General features: G+C 43.1%; 1 protein-coding gene across 1 annotated transcript in view; it reads left to right on the top strand.

Moving 5' to 3' along the window:
* The window catches only part of SLC9B2 (solute carrier family 9 member B2), a 177,812-nt gene that overhangs the window by 84,039 nt on the left and 76,542 nt on the right, over positions 1-17,231 (top strand). The window contains exon 8 of the mRNA XM_069743658.1: positions 15,267-15,373. Coding sequence (XP_069599759.1) covers positions 15,267-15,373 — 107 coding nt within the window. The remainder of the gene's footprint in view (positions 1-15,266; positions 15,374-17,231) is intronic.

The following is a 17,231-nucleotide window of genomic DNA, read 5'->3' as shown; positions in this document are numbered from 1 at the left end:
ATCCTACCTTGACGTTGATTCAAAAGGTATGGGAGACAATTAAAAAGGCAAGGAGAGTGGGACTTTTAACAAATCTCTCCCCAATATGGCACAATGAAATATTACCTGAATTTATTAAAATGAGGGAATTCAAAAATTGGAAAGCATTGGGTATTCAATATATGGCTCAGATTCAGGGCGCACAAGGACTGTTATCCTTTGAGGCACTGCAGGAGAGTTACGGGTTGCAGGAGACATGTAGGTTTCAATATGGACAGTTGAGACATGCCTATCTTGCGCAGAGCAAAACTGTTGATATGGGAATTTATAGAGATATTCTGGTAGACTATGTCTGTGCAACGGGAGGAACAAAAGGGGTAGTCTCAGATATTTATAGGGATTTGTTATACACCTTTCTTAATAGATTCCCTATTAAAGCAAAAGAGAAATGGGAGGAAGAGTTGGGAAGGATAGAGGAGGATAAATGGGAGGATAGCATGGAGTATATTCCCCAATTATCATTAAGTGAGACGAGTAGACTTTCGCAATTATATGTACTTCACAGAGTATATAGAACTCAAGATAGAATATATAAGGCAGGGCTGAGACAGACTTCCGAGTGTCCTAAGTGTCAATCCGAGGGGGCAGGGATTTTACACATGTTATGGCAATGTACGAGATTGAATTCAAACTGGTTGGATGTGGGAGAAGCAATTGGAAAATCGTATGGCTGTGCAATTGAAAGAGATCCTGTGATATATATTATGGGATATGTGGAGGAGATCCGAGTTCCAAATCATCATAAAGTGGCCATAGCTAGATTATTGTATGTTGCGCGAAAGCTAATTGCCAGGCACTGGCTGAGTGAGGTACCGCTGACTCTGCAGGAATTTTATAGACAGTCTGATATGGTTACTAATGTGGAAAAGGGTATTTATGAAAAAGGGTAAAGTGTGAAAACCTTTGAAACACTTTGGAAACCGTGGATGGAGAGGAACTGGTTTCCAAGGGAATGTGGCTTTATTATGTAAGCAATGTATGCTATTGTCCTATTCTTGTTTATAGAGGCTTTAAGGGAGGGGGAGTAAGGGGTGGGGACTATTTCAAAAACTTTTTGTACCTCGATCGCAGTCATCACCGCTGCCGCCAGGTACTCCCCTCCGCTTCCCTCTGTTCTCCCTGCTGTCCAATTCCACGGTCCCGACCTCCGCTCCCTCCCCTGGACCACCTACCCCCCCACATCTGCTCCCCCCTGCGCCAGTGATCACCCCCTGCCCCGGTGTTCACCCCCACCTGCTGCTGCTACAGGCTCCATCTCCTCCTGCATATCCTCAGCCCCCCGCATCTCCCAGTCCCCTCCTGCCCCCGGTGATCACCCCCCCACCCCAGTGTTTCCCCCTTATCGCCCCCTGCAACGCTGATCTTCCCCCTGCGACGCTGATCTCCCCCTGCCCCGATGATCCCCCTCCCCCTGTGATCAGCCCCCTGCACCAGTTTTCGCGTTAGGGTTGGGGCTAAAATTAAGTGTAGGGTTGGGATTAGGGATGGGGTTAGGGGTAGGGTTGGGATTAGGGGTAGGGTTAGAGTTGGGGTAGGGTTGGGATTAGGGGTAGGGTTGGGGATAGGGCTGGGATTAGGGTTGGTATTAGGGGTTGGGTTAGGGGTGTGTTGAGGTTAGGGTTTGAGTTAGAATTGGGGGGTTTCCACTGTATAGGCACATCAGGGGGTCTACAAACGTGACATAACGCCCGCAGACCATTCCATCAAAGTCTGCATTCCAAAACGCCACTACTTCCCTTCCGAGCCCCGACGTGTGCCCAAACAGTGGTTTACCCCCACATATGGGGTATCAGCATGCTCAGGACAAACTGGATAACAACTATTGGGGTCCAATTTCTCCTGTTACTTTTGTGAAAATAAAAAATTGCGGGCTAAAAAAATCATTTTTGAAAAAAAGATTTTTTATTTTCATGGCTCTGCGTTATAAACTTCTGTAAAGCACTTGGGGGTAAAAAGTGTTCACCACACATCTAGATAAGTTCCTTGGAGGGTCTAGTTTCCAAAATGGGGTCACTTGTGGGGGGTTTCTACTGTTTAGGTACATCAGGGGCTATACAAACATAACATGACGCCCGCAGACTATTCCATCAAAGTCTGCATTTCAAAACGTCACTTCTTCCCTTCCGAGCCCAGATGTGTGCCCAAACAGTGGTCCACCCCACATATGGATACTGACTTACTCAGGACAAACTGGATAACAACTTTTGGAGTCCAATTTCTCCTGTTACCCTTGGGAAAATAAAAAATTGTGGGCTAAAAAATCATTTAAAAAAAAAAAAAAAAGATTTTGTATTTTCACGGCTCTGCGTTATAAACATCTCTGAAGCACTTGAGGGTAAAAAGTGGTCACCACACATCTAGATAAGTTCCTTGGGGGGACTAGTTTCCAAAATGAGGTCATTTGTGGGGGGTTTCTACTGTTTAGGTACATCAGGGGCTCTGCAAACGTAACATGACGCCCGCAGATCATTCCATCAAAGTCTGCATTCCAAAACGTCACTACTTCTCTTCCGAGCCCCGACATGTGCCCAAACAGTGGTTTACCTCCACATAAGGGGTATCAGCGTACTCAAGACAAACTGGACAACAACTTTTGGGGTCTAATTTCTCCTGCTACCCTTGTGAAAATAAAAAATTGCCGGCTAAAACATAATAACTGAGGAAAAAAAGATTTTTTATTTTCACGGCTCTGCGTTATAAACTTCTGTGAAGCACTTGGGGGTAAAAAGTGCTCACCACACATCTAGATTAGTTCCTTGGGAGGTCTAGTTTCCAAAATGGGGTCACTTGTGGGGGAGCTCCAATGTTTAGGCACACAGGGGCTCTCCAAACGCGACATGGTGTCCGCTAACGATGGAGATAATTTTTCATTCAAAAGGTCAAATGGCGCTCCTTCCGAGCCCTGCCGTGCACCCAAACAGTGGTTTACCCCCACATGTGAGGTATCGGTATACTCAGGAGAAATTGCCCAACAAATCTTAGTATCCATTTTATCCTGTTGCCCATGTGAAAATTAAAAAATTAAGGCTAAAAGAAAATTTTTGTGAAAAATAAAGTACTTTTTCATTTTTATGGATAAATTTGCAAAGCACCTGGGTGTTCAAAGTGCTCACTATGCATCTAGATAAGTTCCCTGGGGGGGGGGGGTCTAGTTTCCAAAATGGGGTCACATGTGGAAGATCTCCAATGTTTAGGCACACAGGGGCTCTCTAAACGCGACATGGTGTCCGCTAACGATTTGAGCTAATTTTGCATTCAAAAAGTCAAATGGCGCTCTTTCCCTTCCGATCCTTGCCGTGCGCCCAAACAGAGATTTTACCACACATGTGGGGTTTCAGCGTACTCAGGACAAATAGGATAACAACTTTTGGGGTCCACTTTCTCCTTTTACCCTTGGGAAAATAAACACATTGTTGCTAAAAGATTATTTTTGTGACTAAAAAGTTAAATGTTCATTTTTTTTCTTCCATGTTGCTTTTGCTGCTGTGAAACACCTGAAGGGTTAATAAACTTCTTGAATGTGGTTTTGAACACCTAAAGGGGTGCAGTTTTTAGAATGGTGTCACTTTTTTGGTATTTTCAGCCATATGGACTCCTCAAACTGACTTCAAATGTGAGGTGCTCCCTAAAAAAAAGGTTTTGTAAATTTTGTTGTAAAAATGAGAAATTGCTGGTCATCTTTTAATCCTTATAACTAGGGTTGAGCGAAACGGATCGTTCATTTTCAAAAGTCGCCGACTTTTGGCAAAGTCGGGTTTCATGAAACCCGACCCGATCCCTGTGTGGGGTCGGCCATGCGGTACGCGACTTTCGCGCCAAAGTCGCGTTTCGTATGACGCGCTTGGTGCCATTTTTTTCAGCCAATGAAGGGGCGTGGGCAGAGTGATGACATAGGTCTTAGGGGCGTGGACGCCTATCGCCATGTTGTCGCTTGTGCGCTGTAGCGATTTGCACTGTGTAACACCAGCTTTTCAGTTCAGGGACGGACGGAGGGGAGAGAGAGAGAGAGAGAGAAAGAAATAATCCCATTGGGTTTCGTGTTTCGGTCGATTCTCGACTTTTCGCCATAATCGGCCGATTTCACTCGACTCGACTTTTGAGATAGTCAGGTTTCGCGAAACCCGGCTCGACCCTAAAAAAGTCAAGGTCGCTCAACCCTACTTATAACTTCCTAACAAAAAAAAATTTTATTTACAAAATTGTGTCACATAACTCCCTGGTTTAACAGAATAAAAATTAAAAATTTTAAAATTGCTAAATTTTCAAAATTTTAGCCAAATTTCCATTTTTTTCTACAAATAAATGCAAAAATTATCGACCTAAATTTACCACTAACATGAAGCCCAATATGTCACGAAAAAACAATCTCAGAATCGCTAGAATCCGTTGAAGCGTTCCTATTACCTCATAAAGGGACACTGGTCAGAATTGCAAAAAATGGCCAGGTCATTAAGGTCAATATAAGCTGGGTCATGAAGGGGTTAAAAATGTAATTATTTTTTCATCGCTGCCCAATGCTATAAAATTTTGTGACAATTAATTTTTTTAGAGGTGTAATTTGTAAAATGGGGTCACTTATGAGGGGGGTTCTACTGTTCTGTCACTTCAGGGGCTCTACCAATGTGACATGGCACCCTCAAAGCATTCCAGCAAAATCTGAAGTCCAATAATGTCTGCACATCCAGTTGGAAGAATGTCTCAAGTGGGGTACCACAGGCTTCTGTCCTGGGCCCTGTATTCAACATCTTTATCAATGATTTAGATGAAGAAATTGAGTTTACACTAATTAAGTTTGCTGATGACACAAAGCTAGGAGGGATAGCTAATACTAGAGAAGAGAGGGAGAAGATTCAAAAAGATATAAATAAACTGGAGCAGTGGGCAGCAACTAACAGAATGGTTTTTAACAAGGAAAAATGCAAAGTACTACATCTGGGCAATAAAAATGAAAAAAGCAAATACGGAATGGGAGGAATAGGGCTAAGCAACAGCGCATGTGAAAAAGACTTGGGTATACTAATAGATCACAAACTGAACATGAGTCAACAGTGTAATGCAGCAGCAAAAAAGGCAAATGCAATTCTGGGATGTATTAACAGAAGCATACAGTCTAAATCACGCAAAGTCATTTTTGCCCTCTACTCTTTGGTTAGACCTCATCTGGAATACTGTGTCTAGTTTTGGGCATCACATTTTAAAAAAAGACATCAACTAACTGGAGCAAGTTCAGAGAAGAGCAACTAGAATGGTGACCGGTTTGCAAACCATGTCCTATGAGGACAGGTTACAGGATTTGGGAATGTTTAACTTGCAAAAAAGAAGACTGAGAGGAGACTTAATAGCTGTCTACAAATATATAAAGGGCTGTCACATTGTAGAAGGATCATCTTTATTCTCTATTCTCATTTGCACAAGGAAAGATTAGAAGCATTGGGATGAAACTGAATGGGAGGAGACACAGATTAGATGTTAGAAAAAACTTTTTGACAGGGTAATCAATGAGTGGAACAGGCTGCCACGAGAGGTGGTGAGTAGTGATGAGCGAGTGTACTCGTTGCTTGGGTTTTCCCAAGCACGCTCGGGTGACCTCTGAGTATTTATGACTGTTCGGAGATTTAGTTTTCATCGCGGCAGCTGAATGATTAGCCCCCGAAGCCCTCGATCAACTGTAAAAAAAAAAAAAATTAAAAATAATAATCCAACAGTATACTCCCTGATCCGATGTAATCCATTTATTAAGGAGTGTCCCATGACGATCTCCCGTGGAGAGCTGTCACATTGGCAGATGCGACCGCTCTCCAGGGGCTCTGGGATACAATGAAGGTATCCTTCCGCACTGTATTCCTCCGCCTCTGTGAGTACAGTATAGTTCATACTGTCACTTGTGGCACCGCTGCGTGGGAAAATTCTCACGCAGTAGTGCCGTAAAGTCAGAGGCCATTGATCCCTCAGTGATAACACTGCGGAGCCATTGCCTCCTGTCAGTGTGTCACTGGAGGCTTCCTGATGTGACAGCTTTATAGGGGAGATCATCATGGGACACTCGTTATTAAATGGATTGCGTCGTTCCAGGGAGTATTTGTGTTGATTTATTATTTTTTCTTTTTTTCCAGGAGATCGAGGGCGTCGCATGGATTGGCAGAAAAATAAAGATTGCAAAACTGTGTGTTTTATTTCATTAAAATACTTTATCCTGCATGTGTGTGTGTTTATTTAACCCATTAACAACTAGGATTAGTAATGGATAGGTTTCTTATTGACGCCTCTCCATTACTAAGCCGACTTGATGTCACCTTACAATTCAAAGGTGACATTAACCCCCTATTACCCCATATGCCACCGCTACAGGGCAGTGGGAAAAGAGGCTAAGTGCCGTAATTGGGGCATTTACCGATGAGCCATTTCTGGGGAGCCTGTGAGCTAGTGTTTGTAGCAGGGGAGGGGGCAATATCCATGGTTCCTTCCTAGGCTATGAATATCAGCTCACAGCTGTCTGCATAGCCTTTTCTGGCTATTAATTACATGGGGGGGTCCCTCTATTTTAATAGCCAGTAAAGGCTAAATATACAGCTGCGGGCTGATATTCATAGCCTGGGAAGATACATGGGTTAATACCCATAACCATAATACAATAACCCCTTCCTAAGCTACAAACATAGGCCCCTAGTCGCTGGCTTTCCATCTCTGGCGCAGAAAATTGCGCGTCAGCCCACGTCATTTTTTTTAGAAGTCAAACAGATATTGCGTTTAAGGCCAGGGTCACACTTGCAAGAAACTTGCATGAGTCTCTTGCATCAATACCCGGCACTGCCGCTGGCATTCAGGACTGGAGCATGCGGCTGCATGTATTTCTATGCAGCTGAATGCTCCGATCCCGAGTGCCGGCGGCAGTGTTGGGTGTTGAGGTGCGAGACTCGTGTGAGTTTCTCGCAAGTGTGATCCCTGCCTAACGCAGATTTTGTGTGTGTCTTTAACTCTTTATGTACCATTTTATTGTGGTTATTACTAAACATCGGGCTTGGTATTTATTTATCTATGTTTGTGTAAACATTATTCTTCAATGGAGTATGTAAATGAAAAGGTTGGACAAGAAATGACATCACAATTCTTTTTTTTTTGTTGTTGTTCAATAATAGATCTTTATTTTGACCTGCGTTTTCTGGCAAGAGACGCATATTCTGTGCAGAAAATTCTGCAGGCAAATCTGGAACGTGTGCACATACATAAAAGAAGTTTTAGGACACATATGGGGTACCGGCGTACTTGAGAGAAATTGCACAACAAATTTTTCCCTGTTAACCTTGTGAAAAAAAAAATTAGGGCTTAAAGAACATTTTTGCGGGAAAAAGTTTGTTTTTTTGTTTTTAATTTTTAATTCACATTATTCATTGCTGTGACGCACCTGGGAATTTAAGGTGCTCACCACACATCTAGATCAATTCCTTGTGGGGTCTAGTTTCCAAAATAGGACTTGAGGGGGATTTCCACTGTTCAGGCACATCAGTTGCTCTCCAAACGCGACATGACACCTGCAGAACATTCCTTCAAAATGTGCGTTCCAAAGCGTCACTCCATCATTTCTGATACCTGCCATGCACCCAAATAGTAGTTTCCTCCCCCCCCCCCCCATATATGGGGTGTCTGCATACTCAGGAAAAAATGAGGCCCAAAATTTAAAAATTTGTCTAAACTAAAATTTTTGTGAAAAAGTTGGTTGTTTCTTTTTCCACCGCATTCAATTGATTCCTGTGAAGCACCTGAAGGGTTAATAAACTTCTTGAATGTGGTTTTGAACACACGGGTAATTCCAAGTCAAGTGAATCAATGATTTTTACCACTATATTTTTAATTCTTTTGAGATTTTGTTATTTGGTAATAGTGTGTCAGAGAATGCAAAATGTGAAGAAAAAAACATTTCTAGATTTTTTAAAAATTTTTTTATTGATTTTCAAAGTTCGGAAAAAGTGCGATTTTCGGTGTTGCCTGCCTTTACATTTCTCCCTATAACTCAGGCTAGAAAAAAAGATAGAGAAACAAAATAAACACCATTCTAATCAGAACTGTACAGGCTTTCACCAGATATGTCACAAGAGTATCTTTGATCATATTTTACCTATGCGAACGCCTAAAACGCATTTCAGAAAAAAAGTTTAATTTAAAAATTTCAAAAACTGCACATGTGCCTGCTATGCTCCTAGCCACATCTGTACCAAAATACAAGCTGGGATCATGATGGGATCATATTTTAAAAAATAAAACTATTACAGTGTCAATTCGAAAATCTCGCATTCAGATCTGTTTAGCCTGTGGTCTAACAGTGTGGGATCTATATTTACCAAATAATCCAGGATTTTTAGATATTACTGTATTATTTTATTATGTTACAGAGTATTAGAAGCAGGAGAGGACAGAGGGGAAAGCTTTGTTAGGGCTGAGAATGACCAGGGGTAGACAGTGATGCCAGCAGCTCCAGCCTCCAGAGGCCATATTCACACCATTTCTTACTACCCAGGCAACTCCTCAAATGGAGGGAGAAAAATATTCTTAACATCCAGTTCATGTATTTTACAAACCAGGACTACAAAGAGGAGGAGAGTTTGTGAAAACCTCGGGTACAGGAAGCAGAAAGGGGACTCAGCAATACCGGACTGTCATCCCATGTAGTGACACAGAAATATAAACAAGGGTTTCTTCATTCAGCAAAGAGAGGGACGTCCATGACGTGGTAGAAGGAGGCACAAGATCGGCAATGGATGACAGAACTGGTGATGTGACCTGTGAATATGATCGGCGCTGGTGGCGACTACTGTACTCTCCAAAAATTGTGAAAATGAAGAAGTAGAAATGACTTTTCTGGAGCTTCTGGTCCAGCGCCGTCCTTTGTGTATCCCAGAAAACCAGACATTGTAAAAGTTAACAAAAATCAGATATTGACTCAGGTGGAGCCGAGCACCATGACCGGCCGCACATACTCTGACACAAAAGGAAATGGCCATTGCTAGTAAGCCCTTATGGACAAGATTACATTTCACCCACTAGAAGGGACACATTGATGATAACAGGCCAGTGTAAAAACCTACTATTAATTGTTTGACTAGTTCATATTTTATAAAACGAGGAATTAACTACTGTACTATTCCTCTTAAGCACTTCATAAATGACATGTTTAGTGATATAATAGAAAAAAAATTCTTACATGTATAAATGGGTGGTAAAAACTAGGAGTTAGTCATACCGGTAACGGTATTTCCAGGAGTCCATCATGACAGCACATCCTTGATAGGGACAGGAACACAGAAGAGGTTAAATAGCCCCTCCCCACCTCCACCCCTCAGTGATTTTACAAAGTACCACATCAGGATGGATACAACACAATTTTATTGAACTTCCTCTCTATACATGTTCATATCACACATTAGACAGTAGTTCAAGGGGGGGCAAATAATGGGTGCTGTCATGATGGACTCCTGGAAATACCGTTACCGGTATGACTAACTCCTAGTTTCCAGATCGTCCCTCATGACAGCACCACAGGAGAAATACCAAATAACTCCTATTAGGGCGGGATTACAGCTTGGAGGACTTTTCTCCCAAAGCTAGTCTGTTGCTTTGAAAGAACGTCCAGCTTGTAGTGCTTGCAAAAGGTATTTGAGCTAGACCAAGTTGCCGCCCGGCAAATTTGGTCCATGGATGCACCCGCACTCTCTGCCCATGAAGCAGATACTGCTCTCAGAGAGTGGGCTTTTAGGTGATCTGGAGGAGATTCACCAGCTGAAATATACACAGCGCAAATGGTAGATTTGATCCATCTGGCCAGAGTCGCTTTTGAGGCTTTTTTGCCTCTATTTTTCCCGGACATCTGGATAAAGAGATTAGAGTCAATTCTCCAGCTGTCTGTAAGTTTTAGATACTGCAACACTGTTCTCTTGACATCCAGAGAATGAAGAGAATGTTCTTTTTCGTTATTGTAGTTCTGGCAGAACGTGGGTAAAACTATTTCCTGGTTTCTGTGAAAGTCCGTCACAACTTTTGGAAGAAATGAGGGATCCAACTTTAAAACGATGCAATCTTCTTGTATCTTTAAGTATGGATCTGTTATGGACAGGGCTTGAATTTCACCTATTCTCCTTGCTGTCGTTATTGCGACGAGGAAAACAGTCTTGAATGTCACAGATTTTAGGTCTGCCTGATCAAGTGGCTCGTATGGAGCTTTCCGTAGCTCATTTAGCACCAAAGTGAGGTTCCATGAGGGTACTGAGCTTCGTATTGTTGGTCTGATACGTTGTGTAGCTTTAATGTATCTCATTATCCAGGGATGATTCGCTATTGGATAGTCATAAAAGGCAGTTAAAGCTGAGATTTGTACCTTTAGCGTACTAGGTCTTAAGCCCATATCAAAACCTGTTTGGAGAAAATTTAGTATTTGAGGAATATCTGGTTGTTGGAGAACGGATATTGGAGATTTGGTCTGTGCACAAAACTTCTTCCAAATTTTCTGGTATATAGCCGAGGTCACCGGCTTTCTACTTTTTTTCATGGTCGAGATAACTGACTCAGACAGTCCCTTTGATCTCAAGATCTCCCTTTCAAGATCCACGCTGAGAGTTGTAGCATCTTTAGATTTTGATGGACCAATGGTCCCTGTATTAGAAGATCCCGTCTTAGTGGTAGTAACACTGGGTCTTCCACCGCCATCCACTTCAGCAGAGGAAACCAGCTCCTCTTGGGCCAATATGGCACTATTAGGATTACTACGGCTAAACTTTCCTGAATTTTCCTCAAAACTCTGGGAATTAGGGCTAGTGGAGGGAACGCGTATGCAAGTTCCATGTCCCAATGTTGAGCCAATGCATCTATGCCAGTTGGATTGTCTCTTGGATTTAGCAAAAAGAATTCTTTCGTTTTTGTATTGCTCCTTGAGGCGAATAAATCTATTTGTGGGGTGCCCCACTGTTGGATTAACTGAGTAAAGATTTCTTCGTTTAGAGACCATTCTGACGGCTGTACCTTCTCTCTGCTGAGAAAGTCCGCTATTTGGTTCTGTGAACCTTTTAGGTGTACTGCCGTGATGGACTTTACGGTATTTTCCGCCCAGGAGAATATTTCTTCTGCTAGTGCCTGAAGTGGACGGTGCCTTGGTCCTCCTTGATGTAGGAGAAAAGCTACCGTGGTCGAGTTGTCTGAGAAGACTCGGATGTGGTGTCCCTGAATCTCGTGTTGGCACCTTTTTAGTGCTTCCCAGACCGCTCTGAGTTCCCTGTAGTTGGAGGAACTGTCGCGTATCGATGGTGGCCATGTCCCCTGAAGGTATCGACCTTCTATGTGGGCTCCCCAGCCCCTTGAGCTTGCATCGGTGGTTATATTTATGCATGGAGATATTTTCCATGGTTTTCCTCTTTTGAGGTTTTTTATGTTGATCCACCATGAGAGGGACTGCTTTACCCTGCTGGGTAACCACATCCTGTTGTCTAGTGAATCTTTTCTTCCGTTCCATACCGAAAGAACTTCCCTTTGAAGCGTTCTGGAGTGAAACTGGCTCCACTGTACACTGGAAATGCATGAGGTCATCAGACCTAGAATCCTCATTGCTTTCCTGATGGAGATGTATTTCCGTTTTTTTATTGATTGAAGTTCTTTTTTTATTGACCGTTGTTTTTGGTCTGGTAGGAAGGAGTATTCTAGTTCGGAATTTAGTAGTACCCCTAGAAATATCTTCTGCGTCTCTGGTTCGAGACTCGATTTTTTTGCATTTATTACCCACCCCAGACGTTTCAGGAGTGACGTGGTAATTTCTAAGGATTCTTCCATCTGTTGGGATGAATCTGCGATCAGCAACAGATCGTCCAGATATGGTGCGATGAGAACTTCCTTCTCTCTTAAGTAGGCCATGACCTCTGTCATGAGCTTCGTAAATATCCTCGGGGCAGAGGAGAGACCAAATGGTAGGCACTGAAACTGGAAATGAAGTATTTTCTTGTGGTTTCTTATTGCGAACCTGAGGAATTTTTGATCTGAGGGATGGATGGGAACATGATAGTAAGCATGTTTGAGATCTAGCGTGCACATTACAGAGTTCTTTTTTATTAGCGGTGTAATTGATTTGAGAGATTCCATCTTGAAGCGTTTGTACGCCACCCATTTGTTTAATGGTTTTAAGTTTATTATTGTTCGGTAATCTCCGTTTGGTTTTCTTATGGAGAACAGACTGGAGTAATGCCCCTGAAAATGTTGATGATGGGGTACCGGTATTATGACGTTTAATTCTTAGAGTTCCTGTATGTCTGTTATCAGCCTTTGATGTACTGCTGATGACTCTGTCTGTGTTAAGCAGAATCTCTTGGGGGGTAGATGAGTAAACTCGATCCTGTAACCCTGTGCCACTGTCTGTAGAATCCACTGATTCTGAGTTATGTTCTGCCATCCTTCTTGGAAGTATTGTAGTCTCCCTCCTATATTGTTGGCGTCATTGTTTGCTGGGTCCTGTTGATTGGTCTCGAAAGGAACCTCTTCCTCTGCCTCCTTTAGGGTAGCTCCACCTACCGGACTTCCCCTTGCCTCTGTAGTCCTGTCTTGGGTGGGAGCGAGTGTTTCGGAAGAATTGCGGTTTCTTTGGCTTCTCCTCAGGGAAGCCTTTCTTCTTATCAGACGCTTTTTCAAGTAGCTCGTCAAGGACTGGACCAAAGACGTGAGAACCTGAGAATGGAATCGAACACAGCTTGTTCTTGGATTGGGTATCTCCCGTCCACGATCTCAGCCATAAGGCCCTTCTTGCTGCGTTTGACAGTGCATTATTCCGAGCAGCAAAGCGTACGGATTCCGCTGAAGCATCTGCCATGAAATCAGTCGCCATCTTTAAAACTGAAAAGGATTTTAGGATTTCTTCCCTTGGAGTTCTATTTTTAATATGACTCTCCAGCTCGTCCACCCAAAGACTCATGGACCTTGCTACAGAGGTAGCCGCTATATTCGTCTTCATAATGGCGGCTGACGATTCCCAGGCTTTCTTAAGAAGATCTTCTGACCTCTTATCCATTGGGTCTTTTAACCCTGACGAGTCCTCAAAGGGAATAGCCGTTTTCCTTGTGACTTTGGCCACAGGAATGTCGATCTTTGGAACCGACTCCCAGACTTTAGTTTCTTCTGGGTCAAAGGGAAGACGGTATTTGAAGTCTCTCGGGACTACTAATTTTTTTCCCACATCTTCCCACTCTTCCATTATCATTGCAGTTATGTGATTGTTGACCGGGAAAACTCTATTCCTGCGAGTTCTCAGGCCCCCAAACATCTCGTCTTGAACTGATAAAGGCTCAGACGAGTCTTCTATTTTCATAGTGCTTCTTACTGCTTTTAGCAGTATATCCGTATTTTCGGATGAGAACAAGTATTTCTTCCGGAAGCACAGTTAATGTATTGTCCTCTTCGTCCGAGCCCGGATCGGAATAACCTGAGACCTCTCCTTCCTCGGAACTCACATCCATATCCCATCTAGGCCTTTTAGGCCGCGGAGATTGGGGTGGCACCATAGTAGACACTGTAGCTTGGACTTCGTCTCTAATCATAGATTTAATATTATCTAACAGCGAAGCCTGTTCGTCTTTAAGAAGTTTAGCGATGCATTTTTCGCATAATTTCTTCTTATAGCCCTCTGGGAGTTTGGTGGTGCACAATGGGCATTTAATAGTCCTTTTTTTAGTAGTTGACCTCTCGGGAATGTCCTTATCCTGAAATGTAAAGGAGATCCCTGTAGGTACAGAACTAACTTTTTGGAATGCATCCCGTACCACGTACTACTCACATGGTCCGTGTGCAGCTCTAAGGATTGGACGTCTGGGCGAGTAGCACCTCCCATGTTACTGGGTCAAGTGTGCTGTCAGATGTCAGTCATTAAGTAGCAATCTTACCCGGCTTCAAGACATCTGATTCGTCCTCCTTCCGAGCTCAGCTGCTGGCGTCCACGGTGATTTCAGGTTCCCAGCTGTACTGCGCATGCGTCATCTGGAACACATGCAGACCAGCCTGGGACCTGGAAACCGGCGCATAATCTTCAGCCATTGCGCTCTGATCTCCCCCTGCAGCTCCCAGGCGCCCCGGAAACAATCGGCGCCGCCGACCCCCGGAATCCGGCCACGCCCCCCGGAAGTCGTCACCTCCGGCTGGAGCGCCGGACCGGAAGTTAGGGGAGCGACGCCAGCACCGGCCGCACGTGGAGCCTGAGGGAGCGCCGGACACCGCAGCCGCTGCCTCAGCGCCCCCTTTGATGAGGGGATGAGGCAGCGCATGGGAGCAGACAGCTCGACCTAGTCGCAGAGGGACCTCCAGCGATATCGTGCGACTTCAGGAGTCGCCAGACTCTCGCGGCCAGAGCCCCCTCCAGGAGGATGGACCGCTCTCCGGAGCTCCTGCTCCAAGACCTGACCTCGGATCAGGTAAAGAGAAAAACCTAATCTTCTGGAGAACTCTCTCCTGCGTCTGTCCCTGATAGGGACAGGAAAAACACTGAGGGGTGGAGGTGGAGAGGGGCTATTTAACCTCTTCTGTGTTCCTGTCCCTATCAAGGATATGAAGAGCAACCTCCTGTGGTGCTGTCATGAGGGACGATCTGGAAATATTGGTTCTTTTAATCTGGTTTTTAACATATAATTAGGATGACTCACACAAACATAAAATCAGATGATTCAAGGCTTAAAAAAAAAAAAAAAATACAAATTTGACAGGTCCCAAGTTGAATCCCTGTACAAATATAAACAAGAACACAAGTAACACACATGCATGTTTTCACAATTTTAAAACATACGTTTTTTTCACAATTGCGCATCAAAATTTTGAATTTGATTTCTCCAAAACAAAATATCAAGAAACATAGTCTTGTGACATATCAAATGAAAGCCGGTACCGTTCTGAGAAAAATGATGCCTCCCCCACCTCTATATCTTAATTCTAGCCAGAGATATGATAAAAAATGTAAAGCCATACCAGGCCAAAATCCGCACTTTTTCAAAACATTAAAAATCTGTAAAAAATTAACTGATGTCTGAACTTCAACTGCATCTGGATTGTTTTGTTTAAAATTCATTGTGGTAATGTCTATAACCAAAATTAGAAAAATGTTGTCTCTGTCCAAATATATATGGACTTTACTGTATTTATTTTCTAAGCAGTACTCATACAATCGCACAGGTACAGTATACCTTAATCTGTATGACCGCAATCATTCTTTTCTTTTCTAGGCTCCACATTTAACAACATCATCCGAGGGGTGTTGGAAGTTGTTGTTGGCATTGCAGCAGGAATTCTCTTGGGATTTTTCCTTCACTACTTTCCAAGCAAAGATCAAGTAACTACCTTTTTAATGTATATAACTAATCTTCACTCATATACTGTGTGGTATACTCTCAATTGCTGTCTATACATTGGGTGTGGAGACTCAAATCGTACAATCGGAGCTTCACCATTGCCAAAGCAGTGAACAGTCCAAATTAATTTTAATAGAACCTGTGTACCAGACTAATTTGGTGATGTACAGTCACAGTTAAATTGACAGTTTAGATACACAGTATTGTTTCTTATTTAAAGGGAGCTTGTTACTAGGTCAGGGGTGCACAACCTTTTTCAGTCTGAGGGACTACTACTACTACTTTTTTATACTTTAAGTGGGCGCAATACAACATAAGTTGCTTTGCGTTCTACTAATATGGCATTGGTACACATGTAGTGGCCATATTGGGCAGCACGGTGGCTCAGTGGTTAGCACTGCAGCCTTGCAGCGCTGGGGTCCTGTGTTCAAATCCAACCAAAGACAATATCTGCATGTCTCCTCATGTTTGTGTGGGATTCCTCTGGATTCTCTGGTTTCATCTCACACTCCATAGACATACGATAGGGAATTTAGATTGTGAGCCAATAGTGCAGTAAAGTGCTGCAGAATTAATGGCGCTATATCAGTTAGTAAATTAAATATAATCCTTTTAAATTTCTCATTATTCCCAAGCTCAGGCCCTAATCAATTTTTGTGGCATCAATCCAGGGTGGATTTGATTTAAATCACGATTTAAATCACGATTTAAATCACTAGTCAGTAAGGCTTGATTTAAATCAGTGATTTAAATCAAAGTTTCTACCTAAACTAGTTCTTGCTACTTTAACATGCAAGTAGATGAAGATTTTTAGAATCACTTTTTATATTACTTTTTTCTCCCCAGTTTAATGGGTTAATCATTCATATTTGGACACCACTGTTCTGTTGTACTTAGGAAGGAGAAAAATAATCCTGACCTTAATAACAATTTAAATAGATTTATTCAACTGAAACAATAACAACATTACAGCATAAGTTATTTGCTTAAACAAACATCCATGTTTGTTAACTAATTTGGCTAAACAAAATATATATATATTATAAGAAACTTAGACTGTCAGCCCAGCCGACACATGAAAAACTTAAATACTACTGTCCATGCTGTCCTCTGTAGCTCACTTGTCGTCATCTTCATCATCATCTTCTTCTTTGTTCCTATTCATAATCTGGAAAAGAAAAACAAGCTTTCCTGCTTTATTGGGTCCCAACCGATTTCTCAATTTAGAATGAATGAGTCCAAAGGAAGAGAATATTCTTTCAACGCCTGCAGAAGAAGCTACTGCTGTTAAAAGTGAAATCATTACTTGAACAGTCTCTAAATCCAAGCGCTTAAGTGACTTCCACCAGTTTACTGGTGTGACCTTCCTTAACCCCTTCCTGACCTTTGACGCAGCGTATGCGTCATGAAAACCCGTGCCAATCCGACCTATGACGCAGCATATGCGTCATGGCCGGATTGGGCTCCTGCAGGCCGGGTGAAAGGGTTAACTCCAATTTCACCCGGCCTGCAGGGACAGGGGGAGTGGTAGTTTAGCCCAGGGGGGTTGGCTTCACCCCCCCGTGGCTACGATCGCTCTGATTGGCAGTTTCACTTTCAACAGCCAATCAGAGCGATTTGTAATATTTCACCTAAAAAACTGGTGAAATATTACAATCCAGCCATGGCCGATACTGCAATATCATCGGCCATGGCTGGAAACACTTTTGTGCCCCCACCCCACCGATCGCCCCCCCAGCCCTCCGATCTGTGGTCCGCTCCCCTCCGTCCTGTGCTCCGCTCCCCCGTCCTCCTGTCCGCACCCCTGGGCTCCAATCCCACCCCCGGTGCTCCAATCCA

The sequence above is a fragment of the Ranitomeya imitator genome, chromosome 1 (assembly GCF_032444005.1).
Source record: "Ranitomeya imitator isolate aRanImi1 chromosome 1, aRanImi1.pri, whole genome shotgun sequence".
NCBI classification, from domain to species: Eukaryota; Metazoa; Chordata; class Amphibia; order Anura; family Dendrobatidae; genus Ranitomeya; species Ranitomeya imitator.
The sequence above is the reverse complement of the archived record's forward strand: the minus strand, read 5'-3'. Positions and strand labels throughout refer to the sequence as shown.